Here is a 20,324-nt window from a genome sequence, read left to right as displayed (position 1 = left end):
ATGACATGGGGATCCAAGAAACTGGGCAAGTTAAAAATCTATGATGTTTAGGTTTTGAATTTAAAGTAGGAGATAAAATTAATTTAATTTTAATCCTAAATTTATTTATGGTTCAAAATCATTTAAAAAAGGTGGGGGGATATCTATGGTTCTCATATACCCCATATCTTGAATTTCCTTTCTCTGCCAAATGACCCACCTGTTAGAAACATACTCAGAAAGTGTTATCAAAATAAAAAAGCTATCTGTTCAAATATTTTTATAGTAGCATTATATGTAGTTTTAAAAAAATCAAAGAAACCTTAGTATCCAACAATACAAGAATAATAGTTTTAAAAAATTTTAAACAATAACTATATAATACCAACTATGTGCCAGGCATTATGCTAAGAGTTTTATAGTTAACTCATTTTAAAAGATAGATTGCTGGGGCAGCTGGGTAGCTCAGTGGATTGAGAGCCAGGCCTAGAGACGGGAGGTCCTAGGTTCAAATCTGGCCTCAGACACTTCCCAGCTGTGTGACCTTGGGCAAGTCACTTGACCCCCATTGCCTACCCTTACCACTCTTCCACCTATAAGTCAATACATAGAAGTTAAGGGTTTAAAATTTAAAAAAAAAAAAAAAAAAAAAAAAAAAAGATAAGATTGCTTTAAAGAATGCCTTGCAAAAAAAAAAAAAACCAGTTGCTGATGCAGAGTGAAATGAGTAGAAAGAAGAGAACATTGTACACAGAAACTGAAACATTGTGGAATGATCAAATGTGATTTTGCTACTAGCAGCAATGCAATGATCCAGGACGATTCTGAGGGACTTACGAGAATGAATGCTATCTATATGGAGAGAAAAAACTGTAGGAGTAGAAACACAGAAGAAAACATATGGTTGATCATTTGTTTATATAGGTATGTGATTTGGGAAATAAGTAGATATCAAGTGATAACACCCAGTGTTATATCAAGATATAACCCAGTGGAATTGCTTGTCAGCTCCAGAATGGGGGAGGGAAGAGAGGTGGGAGAGAAAATGAATCATATAACCATGGAAAAATATTTAAAAATTAAAAAAAACAATCCGTTGCCTTCTTATATTTTCATTAAGCATCCTTTTTTCCCCAGGCATATTCTCGATATATGTAGATTATTCTCCTAAAGATTTTATTTAAGGGGAAGCTAGACGGCTCAGTGGATTGAGAGCCAGGCAGAAGATTCTAAGTTCGAATTTTGTGTCAGACCCTTCCAAGTTGTGTGACCCTGGGCAAGTCACTTAATCCCCACAGTCTAGTCCTTACTCTTCTGCCTTGAAACCAATATAGTATTGATTCTAAGCCGGAAAGTAGTAAGGTTTGAATAAAAAAAAAAAAAAAAAAAAGTAAAGCTACTGATGTTTCTCAATTCTCTTTAGGAGGCATTAACTCCAACTGTAATTCTCCTCCCTCACCATTATCTTGTTATTTTCCCCTCCTTTAATTGTTTTGTCAAATAATTCTCTTGATGCTTTTAGGATTGTGTTGCTTCATTTAGAATATTTTTCCATTGTTACATATTTCATGATCTTTCCCACTCCTCTTCCCTCCCCTCTCCTGGAGCTGACAAGCAATTCCAATTATACATGTATCATTGTTCAAAACCTATTGATCGCGTTGCTTCAAACACAGTTTTACTTCTTGTGTCTGATCCAGCATAAGTATCATTCTTTACTCCTTCAGGTATATATTCATTACTGATGAATATAGATTGTCCTAGAAGCTGTAAACTTTGTTTCATTTTATTGGTTTGTTGCTTTTTTGCCAAAAAGACACCTATCCATCCAGGGCTCATAGTGCCATATTCCCCAGCCGTTGGGATATCTCTCATATGGTGGGGTTCTAACACAAGTTGACTCCGGCCCCTAGAGCCCTAAAGCTTTTACTCTAAGGGAGCCTCCAAGCAATCACCTTCATGGGAGATCCCAAGGCTCTGGGTTCCCTGGAAGCTCTAAAGGGGCTTGCACCAACATCTTGGGCTGGTTTTTCACACAACATGAGGGATGGGGCATTTCCCCTTTTGTCTATATAATCAAAGGTAAGTGGGGTTGGGGAGAGGGCAGTTTGGAAACCTGAATGGGTGTTTGAATTCAGGCTTTACACCACCTGTAACCCTGGGCAAGTCACTTTTTAAAGACAGAGGAAGGAGGAGTAGCCAGGCCACTCCTTGGTGGAACTGGCTGTTCCTAATACGATTGCCCTGGAAAGACTCCACCTCACTGCTGACAAGACCAAGAAGCTCTGACCTGTATTTGTTTTTGACTTTGGTCAGTTCATCCTGCTTGAGGCAGCCTAGTAGCAACCCATTCCCAGGGCTCACCCATATTGTTACAAGAATTAGTATGGGGACAGCTGGTAGCACCATGGGTAGAACCAGGCTTAGAGATGGGAGGTCCTGGGTTCAAATTTGACCTCGGATGCTTCCTAGCAGTATGACTTAACCCCCATTGCTTAGCCTTTACCACTCTTCTGCCTTTGAAATGATACCTAGTATTGATTTAAGATGTCAACGAAGGGTTTAAAAAAATAAGAGGGAAGAAGGGCATTTGAGTGAAAAAAGCCTTTTCCATAGAATTAGGATCCAGGTTCAAATCCACACCCTGATCCTTCTGACCTGTGTAACCTTGGTCAAGTCATTTAACTAACCCTCACTCAGTTCCCTCATCTACAAAATGATATGGCTGGTCTTGCTTACCGGCAAAACTCCCTACAGCTCCATATGTTTAGTTCTGAAACCTGAGTGGGGTCTTACTGTCCCCCAACAACTGCCCTGCTGTTTGAATGACGTTCAGGCCTAGGGTAGCCAATCTCGATAGGAGGAGATCCTGCTCCTTAACACATCTCAAGTCTTGCTTGAGATACTTAGCTCCAGGTGTCTGAAGGCTTGTGGTCCAAATCCCACCGTGGACACTTGGGATCTTGGTGACCTTGGGAAAGTAATTTCCGGTTCCCATCTCTCAGTTTCCTCATCTGTAGAATCAGGAATGACCTGTAAGGTCGCTTCCAGCGTTGGACTAGGAACCTGGGCCATTTTCAGAACCTCAGTTTCTTCCCAGTAAAATGAGGAGGCTGGCCTTCCTTACCCACGTGGTCCTGGTTACTGGTGCAGGAAGGAAGCCTGGACGAAGCATTTCCCGTGTGCATAGTAGTTGAGGAGAGAATGAACCAGGAGGGCTGTATGTGGATGAATGAAGCCCGAATTAAGCACTTAATCTGTGCAGACCAGGAAGGAAGGTTTTCGCCGGGTCCGAGGGGGTGGTCCCTGGTCCCGTGGTGAGGCCTCATCTTTAGTGTCATTTCCACGGGTGAAATCATGCGTTTTTGCGCGCACTAATCAGTAATTGTGAAAGAACTCGGAGAAAAGGGGTTTTTCTTTTCTCCTCCTCCTCCGCCCGGGTTCAAATCCCGCCTTGAATGTGGAAGACCTGTTTGGGCCAGTGCTTTCTCCTGATCCGATGCCCTGCTGGACGCCCTCTTTTCCAGACAACCGTCCAGGGCTCCCAGCTTCCTCATTGCTCCCGGGGCCGGGCCAGCGCGGGTTAAAGGGGCGGGTCGACGGCCTGGGGCGGGGTGGCCCGGCCAAACCCGCCCCGGCTCCCCGCCGGCCCCGCCCCGCCGCTGCCCCACCCCAGGAACCTTTTCCAGTCCCGGGGAGGCAACCCGCACTGCTGCTGCTGCCGCCGCCTTAGCAGCCAGAGTAGCCATGGCCGCCACCGGGGTGCTGCCCTTCATTCGGGGCGTAGACCTCAGCGGGAACGACTTCAAGGTAGGCTTGGGCCGGGGGCGAGGAGCCTGGAGTCGGGACGCGGCCTCCAGCTGCGCGCCCGGAACTCCCGCCGCACGTCCCTGGGGGACTGTTCCCAGGTTCCCCCTGGACTCGGTCCGGCCACTCCACTCCCCCACCCCCCTCTAGGACCAGGAAAGGAGGCATTTCCAGGGGGACCATCCGGACCCATGGGAGAAGCGCGGATTTCCTTTCTCCCCGCGGCGGTCCGGATACTCCGTACCCTCAGGGTTCCGGGATCATAGATTTAGGGATGCAGGGCACCTTAGGGGATCCAAACCTCGTCCCTGACGGATGAAGAAACTGAGGCCTAGGGAGAGGTTTAAGTGACTTGTCGTCTAGTCATACAGGTAGAAAGCGATAGAGGCAGGAATCGAACCCGGGACCTTGGACTCCAGATTCGGTGCATTTCCCACAGAATCATTCAGTATTGAACGATCCTCCCCTCCTCCCAGAGAAGAACGGGTGGCGAGGCGCCCTTCAGAGCGGCTCTATGGGGCCAGTCCTTTAGGCCGGGCACCACCCAATGGGAAACATCGGGGTTCCGATCTCGAAGAAATCTGCGCAGCCAGCCCCCCCATTCTGCAGAGGCAGAAGGGGGAAGGGACTGGCTTACCGGAGGGAGGGACGGAGCCAGAACAAACTGCTCGGTTCCGTGAGTCCGGAACCCTCCCTGCCAACCCCGCGCCACCCCACCCCCCTTTTCTTGGCTCTGCTCCCTCAGGTTCGGCAAGGGTTCATTTACTCGGGACCCGGTTCTGTCTCTTGTCCAGCTTCAGAAGTCTCCTGTGCTCACACTACCCTGTGGGCTTTGAGGACGCTTCCCACCGGCATCTCTTCTTAGGAACTTTTGTCAACCCTCACTTTCTGCCTTAGTAAACACTCCATGACGGGACTTAAGTGATTTGCCCAGGGCCACACAACTAGGAAATGACTGTTGACTGGATTTGAACCTGGTTCACCATCCACCCTGCTACTTAGGAATGAGAGCATTTTGTTTTTTTAAAACCCTCACTTTTCATCTTGGATTTAATACTGTGTATTGGATTTGAGGCAGAAGAGATCTAAGGGCTAGACAGTGGGATTAGGTGACTCATCCACGGTCATTCAGTTAGAATCATAGCCTTTTAAAATCAGCTCAGCCTTTTAGTTCAACCTTATCCTTTTAAGTAAGAGAAAAATCAGTAAAAAATTGGAGGATCATCTGTCAAAGGCCTCATGTAACCCTGGCACTGTGCTTTTGGATACATATTTTCAAAAAAGAAACAATTCCTATTCAGAGAACTTAATCTGAGCCAAGAACCTCTCCTCCAAGGATGACCAGATAGAATGAAGATCTCCAAGGGCTGGGACTGTTTCATTTTTGTCTGCCTAGGGCATAAATGCTTGCTAACTGAAGAATCAAGGTCTAAAGCAGGGAGAAGTGTAGTTCTAGCCAGAGCTGGGGTTTCAGGGTATGTGTAGGAGAGACCTGCTTACAGTCCCAATGCCTCATCAGTTCCTCCTCTGTGGTTCTGAGGCCTTCAAACCCTGCCATTGTATGGTTCAGCCTTTTCACCAGCATGTTTTTCTCCTTCCTCCCTTAGATAATCTCTACCAGCCCACCAGGGGAAAATACAGGCCTTCCTGCCTCTAAATATAATGATCTTAGTTCCTAGGATGCTGAGTGTTAAAATATTGGTACCACTCACCATTGGGACCTGCTTGTGCATCTTTTCTCCTTCTCTTGAGATTTGGGGCTCTTGAAGAAGATTATGTGTGTGAATGTTTGTGTGTTTGGGGGAGAATGTGTGTATCTATGAGTCTTATGGGACTGGGAGTGTGGCCTGGGATCTCTGAGGATATGTCATATTCTTTTCTGAGAGGGCCACAGCCTGAGAAGTTCAGCTAAGTCTCTGAGAATAACTGGAAAAAAATGTGCTTTTCTTTTTTCTGTTTTTCCTTTTTTAAAAACCCTTATATTTTGTCTTGGAATCAATACTATGTATTGATTCCAAGGCAGAAGAGTGGTAAGGGCTAGGCAATGGGGTGGGGTGGGGGTATCAAGTGACTTGCCCAGGGTCACACAGCTGGGAAGTATCTGAGGCCAGATTTGAACCTAGGAACTTCTGTCTCTAGGCCTAGCTCTCAATCCACTGATGAACTACCCAGCTGTCCCCAAAATGTGCTTTTCTTAGAAATCAACTCCAGGACCTCAGATACTTCCTAACTGTATGGACCCTGTTCAAGTTACTTCATCCTCGTTGCCTAGCCCTTACCACTCTTCTTTTTTTAATTTGAAAAATTTTTATTTAATTAATTTATTTAGCATATTTTTCCATGGTTCCATGGTTACATGATTCATGTTCTTTCCCTCCCTTCCTCCCACTGCCCTCCCATAGCAGTTCCATTGGGTTTTACATGTGTCACTGATCAAGACCTATTTCCATATTATTAACCTTATCACTCTTCTGCCTTGGAACCAATACTTACTATTGATTCTAAGACAAAAGGTAAGAGTTTTAAAAAAAGACAAACAAGCCCCAAAACCCGAAAAGACAAGAAATTGATTCAAAGTCTAACTTCCTCTGTGTGTGGAATTTCTAAAGGTGCCACAGCTAGGTCTCTGGAGGCCCTGAAGATTTGAGGAGAGATATGTCTAAAAGGACCTCTCAGGGTCCTTTCTGTCCCCAGAGCTCTTAAGACTTCAAAAGTGTTTTGTTGTTGGTTTTTTATGCTGTCTGACTTTCCAGGTGTAAAAGGAGGGTGGCACTGAATTTGGAGTCAGAGGTTTGGGGTTCCAATCCTGTCTCTGCTACTAATGCTAGACTAATCAATTAACCTCTGTAGGCCTAATTGGCTGGCTCTAAATGAGGGGTTAGAGTAAATGATGTTGAGATTGTTTTAAGCCCTAGGTCACTAAGCCTATGATCTGTAAGGGATTAAGTGACTTGCCCAAGGCCACACAACTAGGAAATGACTGTTGACTGGGTTTGAACCTGTTGCAGAAATACCACCAGAACCAAAGAAGCCGTTGTAGACTGGGAGTTCTTTGAGGGCAGGGACTGGCTCTTAATTCTTTTTGTATCCCCAGTGATTATCATCCTGTCACAGAGTAGGTTCCCTCCCTTACTTCCTGTTTCTTTTTTTCTCAATTACATGTAAATAAAAAATTAAAAAATGTTTGAGTTCCTTAAGAAGGCAAGCCATTTGATCGAAATTATACATGTGCTTTCATGCAAAGCATTTTCACATTTAGTCGTGTTGCAAAAGAAAACACAGACCAAAAAAACCCAAGAATAAAATAAAGTAAGGAAAAGGAAATTTCAATCTTCATTCAGCCCCCATCAGTCCTTTCTCTGAGGGTGGAGAGCATTTTTTGTCACAAGTCCTAGTGGGCTCATAATAATAATTGGCTGGTTGATAGTTATTTGCATTTTGGCTCCCTGTTAGATTGTAAGCACCTTGAGGGTAGCTACTGTCTTTTGGTCTTTTGCCCTTTTTTTTCCTATCTAACCCTCGACTAATCACAGTCTCTGGCACATAGTAGGGGCTTAATAAATGTTTATTGATGGACTATATTGAAATGAAAAGAGTAATGGATTGATCTCCTAATTCAGGTTTGAGACTCAGTATTCCCTCTTATGTAGTGGTGGTAATATAATAATGAGAGGCAGCTAGGGGTGGTGCAGTGGATAGAGAGCCAGGCCTGGAGTCAGGAAGATTTATCTTCCTGAGTTCAGATCTGATCTCAGACACATACTAGCTGTGTGCCCTTTGAGAAGTCACTTCACCCCGTCTGCCACAGTCTCATCATCTATAAAATAAGGTGGAGAAGAAAGTGGTAAACCACTCCAGTATCTCTGCCAAGAAAACCCCAAGTGGGATCATGAGGGACTGAAATGATTGAACTAAAGTGTGGTCTAGTGGGCTAGTCTTAAAGTCATAAATCCCTAGATTCAAGTGCTGCCTCTGATCCATATTTTAATTTTAATTCAGGTATTCTCAGTGTCCCAGTCACTCTCTAAAATTATAGATTACCAGTGAGTTTCCTATGTATCAATGGAAGGAGTTTGCATACTGATGAAATCATAGGCCTGGATCACTGTCCAAAACCAAACCAAACCAAACCAAACCCCTGGCTATTCACCTAGTGCTTTAAAGTTGACAGAGATTTTACACATATTCTTTACATACATTATGGCACATTTAAGCCATACAACAGTTACGGAGAAGTAGGCATAATTTTACTAAGATTCAGAGAAGTTTAAATGATTTGTTCCTGGTCACATATAGAGGCAGAAGTAGGATTTGAATCTAGGCCTTCCTGACTCAAAAGTCTAGCATTCTATTCATGAAGCTTTTATTCATTCATTTTTGTGAGTCATGCTCCAACTCTTTATTGACCCCATTTGGGGTTTTCTTAACAAAATACTGGAGTGGTTTGCTACTTCCTTCTCCAAATCATTTTGCAGATAAGGAAACTAAGTAAACAGGGTTAAATGGGTTGCCCAGGTTTACATAGCTAATTTGAACTCTATAAGACAGTGATGGTGAAACTTTTAGAGATAGAATTCCAGACCCTACCTCCACCCCACTCCCAGAGACTGAGTGCTATGCTCCTCCCCTACACCCAATGTTGGGCCCACCCTGCCCCCTCCCACTCTTGCCCCTCACAGGGGAAGGAGGAAGCACTCCCAGTTGGGCTGCTGGGCAGAGGGAGGAGGGGGATGGGAAAAAAATGCCATGGGGCAAAGTGGAGAGGAGGAGGGGAGCACCTCCACCCAATTCTTCACCACCACAAAAAGAGCAGCTAAAAATATTTTTGTACAAGTGAGTCCTTTTTTTTTTTTTTTTTTTAAATCTTTTTCTGATACAGACCCAGTAGTGGTCTGTATTGCCCTCAAGTGGATGGATTAGTTCACAACAATACATTTCTTTCCACCTATAATCTTGTGGGCTCACTAGAACACCCAGTCTCTCCGCACCCTCATGTAGCTTGGGAAGGCTGCTGGAGTTTGCTTTGGTCTATCTTTCTGGTATGATCTAGGTTTAGGGCTAGAAGGGATCTTTGGGATCTAGTCCCACTCCTTCCATTTATGGTTGAGGAAAGGAAGCCCAAAGAAGTTTTTATCTTATTCCTCTAGGTAGGGCAGTGGATAGTGCTCTGGGCTCAGATTCAGGAAGACCTGAGTTCGAATGTGACCTCAGACATTCAGATGTGTGTGACCCTTCTTTTTACTACAATTTCCTGAACTGTAAAATGAGAATGATAAAAGCACCTAATTCTCAGGATTTTTGTGAGGATCAAATGAGATGATCCTTCTAAAGGACTTAGTACAGTGCCTGACACATAGTAGATACTATATAAACATATATATAAATGTGGTGTGTGTGTGTGTAGAGAGAGAGAGTCATTTTTAGTTGTATCTGACTCTTCATGACCCAATTCGAGGTTTTCTTGACAAAGGTATTGGAGTCGTTTGCCATTTCCTTCTTCAACTCATTTGACAAATGAGGAAACTGAGGCAGAGTTAAGGGATCCAGGGTCATGAAGCTAGTCAATGTTTGAGGCCAGATTTGAACTCAGGAAGATGAACCTATCTGACCCAGGTCCTCAGACTTTAAATCCAGCTTCCTTTCTACCGCACCAGTAATAGGGACCTCCTATGTCTCTGTACAGTTTCCCTCTGGGCAAAGTTCTTCCTTCTCCCCCTTCTTCCCTGCCTCCAGCCTAGCCCAGCTTTGACCCTGTGTAGGAGTGAGTGTGGGAATATAGGTTGGCTTTAGGGAGCCAGCATCTCCCATCCTTCTCTGGGGAGGGGAGGGCCTGAGTCCTGGGTGAGGAATGGGAAGGCTGTGGACAGAGAGCTCCCTGGGCTTCTCAGAGCCCTCAGGCCCTCTTGCTGCTCCAGGACTGGTCCCTGGGAATTTGGGGAATGCACACTCCATTTAAAAATAGCTTTACAGAATTAGAAAGGAAAACCTGGCTCCAAGAGGCACCGTATCCCATTCTATCAATCAGAGTTTGCCTTTTGGATCCACCTCTTGCCAGTGGACATCTTTTCTTGTCTTTCAAGATCTCCAATGTTATTTCCTCCTTTGGAGCCTTCCGTGGAGCCCCCAGAGAAGAATAACCTGTTCCTTCCCTGGGATCCCAGGACCAACTTTTCTGTGGCCCTTCTCACATCCTGGTTCCCAGCTCTAGCATTCAAAGGGACTTTAAAAGTCACCTGATCCAACTCTTCAATTTTATATGTAAGGAAACTGAGGCCTGGTAGGTTAAGTGATTTGGGTTGCATTGGAAGTAGAAGAGCTGGGATTTGCATCGAGGGCTTTTGACTCCAAATTCACCCATTTTCCCCATGCCAATTTTACATTATAGGAGTGCAGTCTGTCTTCTTCCTTTACAAGACTATAAATTTCTCATCATTTCATTGATCTTTTTATTTACCCCCACCCCTTCAAGGGCCTAGCATGGGGCATTGTAAATTATAGACTTTCAATAAGGGGGCAGGGGATAGTAAGTGAAGGGAAGAAGCATTTATTAAGCATATAATGTATGCCAGCACTGTGCTAAGTGGTTTACAGATATTGTATCTCCTTTTCTGTATCTCATTTGATTCAGGATAAATGTGTGTGTTTTTTTGTTGTTGTTGTTTTTAAATAAACCCTTACCTCCTGTTTTAGAATCAATACTGTGTATTGGTTCCAAGGCAGAAGAGAAGAAAAGGCTTAGGCAATGGGGTTAAATGACTTACCCAGGATCACACAGCTAGGACATATCTGAGTTCACATTTGAACCTTATCTCTAGGCCTGACTGAGCCACTTAGCTGCCCCCCCCCCCCTCAGTAAATATTTGTTGAATGAAACACCTAAGTAAAAAAGCTAAATGATTTTGGGATTTGAATAATCATTCCCTGAATAGACCTATTCAACATTTATTATGTCAGGTCATAGCTTTCAAGGAGCACATGGATTTTTAAATTATCTCCTCTTGACCTATTTTCTTTTTAATTCAATTTTAATTTCTTTTCCATTCCAAATTCTTTCCCTCTTACCTCCCCTTTCTTCAACCACTGAGAATACAAGAGAAAAAAAAAACCACTACAAATATATGTAGTCAAGCAAAACAAATTCCCTCTAGTCCAGAAAAATATAATTGAATCTGCACTGAGTTCATTACCTCACTATATCTAGATATGGATGTTTCATCATGAATCCTCTGGAATTGGTTCTGTTATATTCTTTCAGAGTTCCCAAGCATTCCAAAGTGGTTTGGCTTTATATTATTGTCATTATTATATAAATTATTCTCTTGGTTCTGCTTATTTCAGTATACATCAATTCAAGTTTCCTTTAAACCTTTAAGTCTCTCTAAAACCATTCCCTTGGGGCACTGGGTAGCTCAGTGGATTGAGAGTCAGGCCTAGAGATGGGAAGTCCTAGGTTCAAATCCAACCTCAGACACTTCCCAGCTGTGTGATCCTGGGCAAGTCACTTGACCCCCATTACCCATCCTTACCACCAAGGAGCCAATACACAGAAGTTAAGGGTTTAAAAAAAAAATAAAATAGGGCAGCTGGGTAGCTCAGAGGAGTGAGAGTCAGGCCTAGAGACAGGAGGTCCTAGGTTCAAACCCAGCCTCAGCCACTTCCCAGCTGTGTGACCCTGGGCAGGTCACTTGACCCCCATTGCCCACCCTTACCAATCTTCCACCTATGAGACAATACACCGAAGTACAAGGGTTTAAAAAAAAAATTAAAAAAAAAATAAAATAAAATAATTTCTTTAATAATTTCTTTTTTAAAAAATATAAAAAAAACTTTTAGTTCCAAATTTTTCCCCTCTTTTCCAACCTTTCTCCATCCATTGAAGGCAAGCAATATGATGTCACCTATACCTATAAAATCATGTAAAACATATTTTCGTATTAGCCAAAATATAAAAAGAAAAAAACAAGAAAAAAAGAGAGGGAAAAAGTATACTTCAATCTGCACTCAGACTTCATCAGTTCTCTTTCTAGAGGTGGATAGCATTTTTCATCGTTGGTCTTTTGGACTTGTCTTGGATCGTTTTATTAATCAGAGTAGCCAAGTCTCCCACAGTGAATCATTCTTATCTATTGCTGTCACTGTGTATATAATGTTCTTCTGGTCCTGCTCACTTCACTTTGCATCAGTCCCAGGTTTTTCTGGACTCATCCTGCTTGTTCATCACAGTCATATAGCACAGCTTGTTCAGCTATTTTCCAATTTATAAGCACTGCATCACTTTCCAAGCATTTTTGTATAGTCTTTTATTCTTTTTTTTTTTTCTATCTCTTTGCAGTGTAAACTTAGTAGCTACAGTATTGCTGGGTTGAGGAGCCTGTACATGCATCTTTTTCTTGGCTTTTTCCCCCCAAGTCATTTGTTTCTGATAGTACAATAGTTATCACACATGTTCTAATTTTTCAGATTTTTAACTTTGTTCTAATCTTGTTGACAACATATTGTTGAGTACTCTTCACTCTATTCTCTTTCTCTGTGTCTCTCTCCCTCTCTCTCTTTCTCTCTCCTCTCTCTCTTTCCCTCCTTTCTTCCCTCTCTCTCTCTTTCCTTCCCTTCCTCTCTCACTCTCCCTCCCTTCTCCCAGGTCTCCACTTTCTGTCTGCCTCTCTCTTCCTCTCTCCCTTTGTGTCTTTGTCTCTGTCTCTGTCTCTCTCTCTGTCTCTCCCCGCCCCCCTGCCCCAACTCCTTATTCTCTGTCTGTTTCCATTAAAAAAAACAACAACAACAACAAATACCCTTTTACCTTCTGTCTTAGTATTAATACTGTGTATTGCTTCTAAGGCAGAAGAGTGGTAAAGGCTAGGCAATGAAGAGTAAGTGATGTGCCCAGGGTCATAATTGAACCCAGGACCTCCTGTCTCTCAATTCACCAAGCTACCTAGTTGTCCTCTGCTCCATTGCTCTTTGCTTCAGCAACTTCACTACTTGGGCCATGTTTTCCTACCTTTTTATTTTTTATTTGAAATTTTTTATTTAATTAATTTAGAATATTTTTCCATGGTTACATGATTCATGTTCTTTCCCTCCCCTCCTCTCAACCCCCTCCCATAGCCAATACGTAGTTCCATTGGGTTTTACATGTGTCATTGATCAAGACTTATTTCCATATTATTAATATTTGCATTAGGGTGATTGCTTAGAGTCTACATCCCCAGGCATATCCCCATTGACCCATGCTATCAAGCAGTTGTTTTTCTTCTGTGTTTCTACTCCCACAGTTCCTCCTCTGAATGTGGATAGCATTCTTTCTCATAAGTCTCTCAGAATTGTCCTGGGTCATTGCATTGCTGCTAGTACAGAAGTCTATTACATTTGATTTTACCACAGTGTATCAGTCTCTCTGTGTACAATGTTCTCCTGGTTCTGCTCCTTTCACTCTGCATCAATTCCTGGAGGTCGTTCCAGGTCACGTTTTCCTATCTTTTAAGAGATTTTTTTCTTCCAGTATTTTTTCTTAAGAGCTTGAATTCCATTTTTTAATAACTTGCTTCATTTTTTCCATTCACTCTTGGAGTCCTTGTGGCCAAATCATTCTCTTTTCTGAGGTACTCTCTCTCTCTCTCAATTTGTGGAACAATTTTCTTCTTCTGGGTTTACCTTTTGAGCTTCTCTTAAACCACTGTATTTCTTCATTGTATTCCAAGTTTACTTTATGTCAGGGCCAGGCTTTGCCCACTTGGATGGGATGGCTAAGTCGTCCTATTCCCTCTGCAGTCTGCATACACCTGCCACTGCCCCATTATCATTTTGAATAGAATAGTTGAGTCCTGGTCCCTCTGCCTGCATCTTCAGCTCTGACTTTAGTCAAGAAGCTGGGCCTGCATTTGGAGCTAGACTTCTCTTTCTACCTCAGCCCTTGGCTTTTTGCTCCTAATTCCAACTACATCTTTGTATAGTCTCCAACAAGGAGTTGGTGTTGTCACTTCCTGTGACCCTTGACAGGTCCCAGCTGGGTATTAGAGATCCTGATTCTTCAGATCTCCTTCCTCCAGCCCAGGAACTGGCTTTGCCCTCTCTTGTGATTCTCATCAACTTCAAATAACTCTCAAAGATCAATCTGGATTCAGGTCACGTAGGGCACACATCATGGGTGCCTCGGACCCTCAATTACCTACTGGGAGTTGACTTCATCTTTGGTTGTAGCTCCAGTGGGGCAGGGCTAAGATGCCATTGGCTTAAGTCCAGATTTATTAGATTTTCTTTAATTTATTTTTTTTCAAACAAGTATTTTTTTCTCTTCTCTCTCTACCAATTGAACAAACAAACAAAACTCTTCCCCATTTTCTAGAAGCTGCTTTTGCTGGCTTTCTGAAAGATTCCCAATTCCCTGAAGGCTATGCTCCTTGGCAACATTTCACATCACCAGTTTGCCAACAGTCTATTCCTAGGTACCATGTTTATAAAAAACCTTAACAGTTCTAGAGGCCTACCTGTCCTCTAGGAGGAGAAGATAAGACATTGTACAGGAAGGTCACATTCTAATTTCTACTATATTTAAAGATAGGATAATACAAAGTGCTTTGACATCTAGTGAGGGAGAAATCACTTCCACTGGGGAGTCTTCTATCTTCAGGGAAAGCTTCTTGGAAGAAGTGGTTTATGAGCTGAGCTCTGAAGGATGGGTAGAATTTCATCGGATAATGATTAATATGCTGCCCAAAGACCTACCACTTAATGTACATCCTTTCATTTGGTCCTCATCACAATACTATGGTACTGCTGGTGCAAGTCCCACTTAACAGATAGTAAACCAAGGATGAAAGAAATCATTGACTTGCCCAAGATCACAAAGCATTTGTGGCAGAACTGGGACTGGGATCTCAGATCAAATGAAATAGTGTTTTGTAAAGCACTTAGCAGTTACTCAATGCTTATTTCCTTCCTTCCTTCCTTCCTTCCTTCCTTCCTTCCTTCCTTCTTTCCTTCCTTCCCTCCTTCCGTCTTCCCTTCCCTTCCTTCTTTCCTTCCTCCTCCCTCCCCCCACCACAGTACTGATGCCTACATCCTTATGCCCCCATTCTCAATGATTATTGGGCCCAGTAAACCAGGACTGTTTGGTTTTTGTGTCTCTAGCTAGGCTCTCCTGTGCTCAGTATGGCATTTCGTAAATATTTATTGAGTTGGTTCTGGGTATCTGCTACTGCCCTCTTTCTCTCTCTTCTTCCTATCTAGCCACAGGTAGGCCCTGAGAGGCTGAGAGGCCTGCTTCACCCTGGAGGCAGTGGTCTAGGGATGAGGACATGTGATTCATCCTTGCTCTGCCATCGATTATTGCATGTGGCCTTGGGTAAATTACCTGCCTGGCCTTGGCTTTCCTCATCCCTCAGATGGGAATAGTAGTAATACTTATGTTTGTTTTATCTCTGACACTGATACTGGCAGAGCTCTCCTGGGCAGATTCCTTCACTTCTCTGTGTCCAGGAAGTCTAAGAATAACAGAAGCAGCCACTGATGTGCAGTGGTAGAAGGAGTTTCTTCGTGGGGAACCCCTTCCACTGATTAAATCAGAGGCTCAGCTGCTCTTTCTCCCCATCAAAAAAATTACTGGTATTAGTACCTTCTGGGCTTTGGGGGTAGAGCTAACAGAAATAACAAATGGGACAAGGCTGGGAATTTGTTGAGCACCAAGTCTGTACTGAGTGCCTATGAATGGTCCAGTGAGAGAGATGAGAAGAGATAAACCTTGGCAGCTAGGCAGCACAGTGGTTAGAGAGCCAGTCCTGGAGTTGGGAGGTCCTGGGTTCAAATATGGCCTGAGACAATTCCTAGCTGTGTGACCCTGTGCAAGTCACTTAACCCCCTTTGCCAAGCTCTTATCACTCTTCTGTTGTAGAACTGATTCTAAAACAGAAGATAAGGGTTATAAAACAACAAACAAACAAAAGAAAAGAAAAGATAAAGTCCTTGTTTCCATTGATCTTGGGGCAGGGTCTTTCATCCTTGGGTTTACATAGATTTGGGGTGTTGGCAGGGGAGGCTTCAACTTGGATGGGGAAAATGTTTATTTTCCCTCACTTGTAATTCAATTATGAATTTTGGCAACAAACCACAGTAGTATTAATAGCAGTACTTGTGACTGTTATTGCTAGAAATCACAGCTGTTTTCCTATCATAATTACAATGGTTACAAATATCTCTAAAAAGCCTTTATAGGCATCACCAAGTTGTTAGACCTGATAGATATATTACTCTATCATAATTTTAAAAAATATTTTAGTAACTTTATTTAATATATTTATTAATTAAATTAATTAAAATAATATATTTAACATTATATTTGCTTTCTTTTATAATTCTGTTTCATGCCTTCTGCAAAGGGGCCCATGGAGTTTCCCATAATGCTAGAGGGGTCCATGACATGAAAAGTGGTGAAGAGCCCCTGGCTCAGATTCTAGGCCTGCCAAAGTGGTGCTGTGGGTAAAGTGCTGGGCCTCAACTTAGGAAGACCTGACTTCTGATATGTCCTCAAACATTTCCCAGCCTTGCGTCCCTGGGAAAATCACTTACTTCTGTTTGTCTCAGTTTTCTCATCTGTCAGAGGAGTGGAAGAAGGAAATGACAAACCATGCCCGTATCTTTGCTAAGAAAACCACAAAAGGGATCACAAAGAGTCAGATACATCAATCAGACAGCAACAAAAAAGCTTAGCTTCAAGTTGGCAGGACCAGAGATAGACACACACAATAAATAATTAAGGGATAAAATAGGACAGTCTGAGAAGAGTGTCTGAGCAGTAGATGCTGGGCATGGGGAAGGCTTCACAGTTTACCTGCCATTGGGGATGGAACTTGGAGGAAGGGCAGGATTTAGAGAATCAGAGAAGACAAAGAGAGTGCTTCAAGCTTTGGGGATGGGGCAGTGGGGAGGAGGACGGATGGAGAGAGAATGGAAAAAAGGGCCAGAGCAAAATGTTTTCCAGAGAGTGTGAATAACCTGGTTTGAATTAGACAGAGGATTCCTCTTGGGGAAGTATGGAAAATAAGACTGAAGGGGTAGATAATAGAGGGCCCTGAATGTCAGACAAGGGAGTTTAGACTTCATCATTTGGATATAGGGAGCTATTGAAGGTCATTGAGCAAGAGAGTAACATCAGGATTTGTCTTGGGAAGATTGGATCATAATTCAGGCCTGAGAATTGGAAAGAACTTTAAAGATTGGGTAGTCCAAGCTCATCATTTTACAGATAAAGGAAGGCATCTCAGAAATTTAAGTAATTGGTTCAATGCCACTCAGGTAATAAGTGGCAGAGGTGAGCCCACTTTAATTTATTTAATAATTTAAATGTTCATAAATAAATTTTATAAGTTTCTATAGATAATTTAATTATTGATTTCACTTTAAATCTAGTATTCTTTTCAATGTGCCATGCCATCTCTATAACAGATGAGGAAATTGAGAGGCTCTGAGACATTTTAAAAATAATAACAACTTCCTGTATTTAGATAACACTTAACCATGTGCCAGGCACTATGCTAAATCCTTTATAATTATTATCTCCTTTGATCCTCATGTAAGGGTGGTGGGTGCTATTATTTTCTCCATTGTACAGATGAGGAAACTGAGACCAGTGAGAATTTAAATGTCTTGCCCAGGGTCACATAGCTAGGAAGTGTCTAAGGCCACATTTGAACTCTGGCCTTCCTGGCTCTAGGCCCAGGACACTGTGCCAGGATGAGAACATCCCCATCACATCACCTCCTCTCAGGCTGCAAGGTCGCTAGTGGTGTTTGTAGAGCATTTTCTGTAGATTAGACCTGTGAGGCAGGCACTCTTATTATCTCCATTGTATAGATGAGGAGACAGGTTTAAGAGGGCTGTCTCCTTTGGTGTGGGTGTATGAGGAGGGAGGCGGAGGCTGGGGATGTGCTGGGCAGGGATAGGGGCGGGAGGCTCGGAGGTGCTGCCTTTTCCCTGACCTCTCTTCTCCCCCCAGGGCGGATATTTTCCTGAACATGTAAAAGCCATGACCAGCCTTCGGTGGCTAAAGCTGAACCGGACGGGGCTCTGCTACCTGCCAGAAGAGCTTGCAGCCCTTCAGAAACTGGTGAGAGCACCGGCGCCCCGGCTGCCCTGTCTCCCCTGGCCTCGGGAGGCTGAGGGCAGAGCTGAGGGGAGTTGAGGCCCAGCCACAGGGCAAGGAACAATTACGGAGGTCTCTCTGCTCCCCCCCCTCCCCCCCCAGACCCTGCTCACCTGCTCCTTATTCCTTCCCTAGGAACACCTATCCGTGAGCCACAACAACCTGAACACTCTGCATGGGGAACTGTCCAGCCTACCCTGCCTTCGGGTGAGTCTCCCCTCAGGCACAGGGGTTGGTGGTGGGTGGCCAGGAGGCCCACACACCTTCCTAGATACCACCATTGGGTCTGCTTCCTGAGGGGATCAGGGAAAAAGGAAGAGAATCTGTGGGTTCTGAAATATTTATGGCAGCTCTTAGGTGGTGCCCAAGAACAGGATATCAGGGGTGCCCACCAATTGGGAAGTGGTTAGACAAGTTATGACATGTGATTGGGTTTTTAAAAATTTTATTTTTATTGTCCTGCAAAACACACTTTCATATTGGTCATCATTGTAAGAGCACACTTATACATGACCCAAACCCCCAAATAATACCCTAAATACACAGAGGTGAAAGAGGACTCCAGTTCTTTCTCTGGAGGTGGATAGCATTCCCCATCTTAAGTCCTCCAGGATTATCTCAGATCATTGCATCGCTCAGAGTAGCTAAGTTTTCACAGATAATAGTCATCCAATATTGCAGTTACTGTGTAAAGTTCACCCAGTCCTGCTTATTTCTCTCTGCATTAGTTCACATAAATCTTTCCAGTTCTTTCTGAAATCTTCCTGCTCATCATTCCTTATAGCCCAATCCATCACCAACACTCACCACAGTTTGTTCAGCTGTTCTCCATTTCTTTGTGTCTAATGATTGTTTTTTTTCAAATTTATTGATTAATTAAGAAAATGTTTCCATGGTTACATGATTCATGTTATTTCCCTCCCCTCCTCCCAACCCCCTCCTATAGCCAGTACTCAGTTCCACTGGGTTTTACATGTGTCTTTGATCTATTTCCTATTTCCATATTAATGATATTTGTATTAGGGTGATCATTTAGAGTCTACATCCCCAATCATATCCCCATCAACCCACGTGATCAAGCAGTTGTTTTTCTTCTGTGTTTCTGCTCCCACGGTTCTTTCTCTGGATGTGGATAGAATTCTTTCCTATAGGTTCCTCAGAAATGTCTTGGATCATTGCATTGCTGCTAGTACAGAAGTCCATTACATTTGATTGTGCCACACTGTATCCGTCTCTGTGTATAATGTTCTCCTGGTTCTGCTCCTTTCACTCTGCATCAATTCCTGGAGGTCTTTCAAGTTCACTTGGAATTCCTCTAGTTTATTATTCCTTTTAGCACAATAGTATTCCATCACCAACAGATAAAACAACTTGTTTAGCTGTGGCATATGATTGTCATGAAATACTATCATGCTGTCAGAAATGGCAAGTGGGTTAATTTATTTTTTAAAAACCCTGACCTTCTGTCTTCCTATAAGTTCTAAGAAGAGCATCCAGGACTAGGCCATTGGGGTTAAGCAACTTGCCCAGGGTCGCCCAAGATAGAAGTGTTTGAGGCTGGGTTCAAACTCAGGAAGGAGGAATCTTTCTGACTCCAGGTCTGACTTTCTCTCTGTCCCCTGCACCACCTCCCTACCGTCCTCAAATATAGTTAAATATCATCTCATTGAGCCTGGTGGTACGTATCTCTTTTCCTAGTTTATTAAATAATAGGACAAAGGAAGGACATGTGCTCTCGCTTTGAATGGTGTTGGTGTCAGATTTGACCTGAGTTTTGTTTCTTCTCTGTGCAGACTTTGTTTTTATGTAGTCGCGGTACAGATGGCTCTCTCAGCCCTGTTTCCTTTTCATCATTCTGCATAGCTCTCATGTTTCTCTGATTGCAAAATACTTGCCATTTGCCTCTTTGTTCATACCCCAGAGGTTGTTAGGCCATTAGTCTTTCTGTTGTTGGGCATATATTTTGTGTCTAGCCTGCTGTTCCCATGGATAATATTTCCCTGAGTGTTTTTGTACTTGAGTCCTTTCTGTTCTATCAATACTTTACTTGGAGAATTAGATTATAATTTTCTCTTTCTTTCTCTCTCTCTCTTGATATTCTTATGCTAAATCACACCCTATTTTCCCTACTGACCTGACCACAAATTCATAGAATATCAGAGCAAGAAGGCCTTCAGAGATGATTCAGTCCCAATTTTACAGATTAAACTGAGGTTTGATGATTCCAGTCCAGTGACTTGTCCAAGGTCTGACAGGAAGTTGCCTGTGGAGCTGCTGTGACAACATAGTTTCCTGGCTCCTTCTATTCCACAAGCTGCCTTCCTTGCAGATTCAGCTGCAGGGGCCCGAGAAGGCATGCATTAATGTCCCTTCACTCCTCTCAAAGCTGGAGCCCATTGGAAGT

General features: G+C 43.2%; 1 protein-coding gene across 1 annotated transcript in view; it reads left to right on the top strand.

The window, feature by feature from the left end:
- The first annotated feature begins 3,724 nt into the window (after nt 1–3,724).
- FLII (FLII actin remodeling protein) overlaps nt 3,725–20,324 on the top strand; it is a 44,320-nt gene continuing 27,720 nt past the window's right edge. The window contains exons 1-3 of the mRNA XM_044661745.1: nt 3,725–3,789; nt 17,774–17,884; nt 18,056–18,127. Coding sequence (XP_044517680.1) covers nt 3,727–3,789; nt 17,774–17,884; nt 18,056–18,127 — 246 coding nt within the window. The 5' untranslated portion in view covers nt 3,725–3,726. The remainder of the gene's footprint in view (nt 3,790–17,773; nt 17,885–18,055; nt 18,128–20,324) is intronic.

This window comes from Gracilinanus agilis, chromosome 1 (assembly GCF_016433145.1).
Source record: "Gracilinanus agilis isolate LMUSP501 chromosome 1, AgileGrace, whole genome shotgun sequence".
In the NCBI taxonomy this organism is placed as follows: Eukaryota; Metazoa; Chordata; class Mammalia; order Didelphimorphia; family Didelphidae; genus Gracilinanus; species Gracilinanus agilis.
The sequence above is the reverse complement of the archived record's forward strand: the minus strand, read 5'-3'. Positions and strand labels throughout refer to the sequence as shown.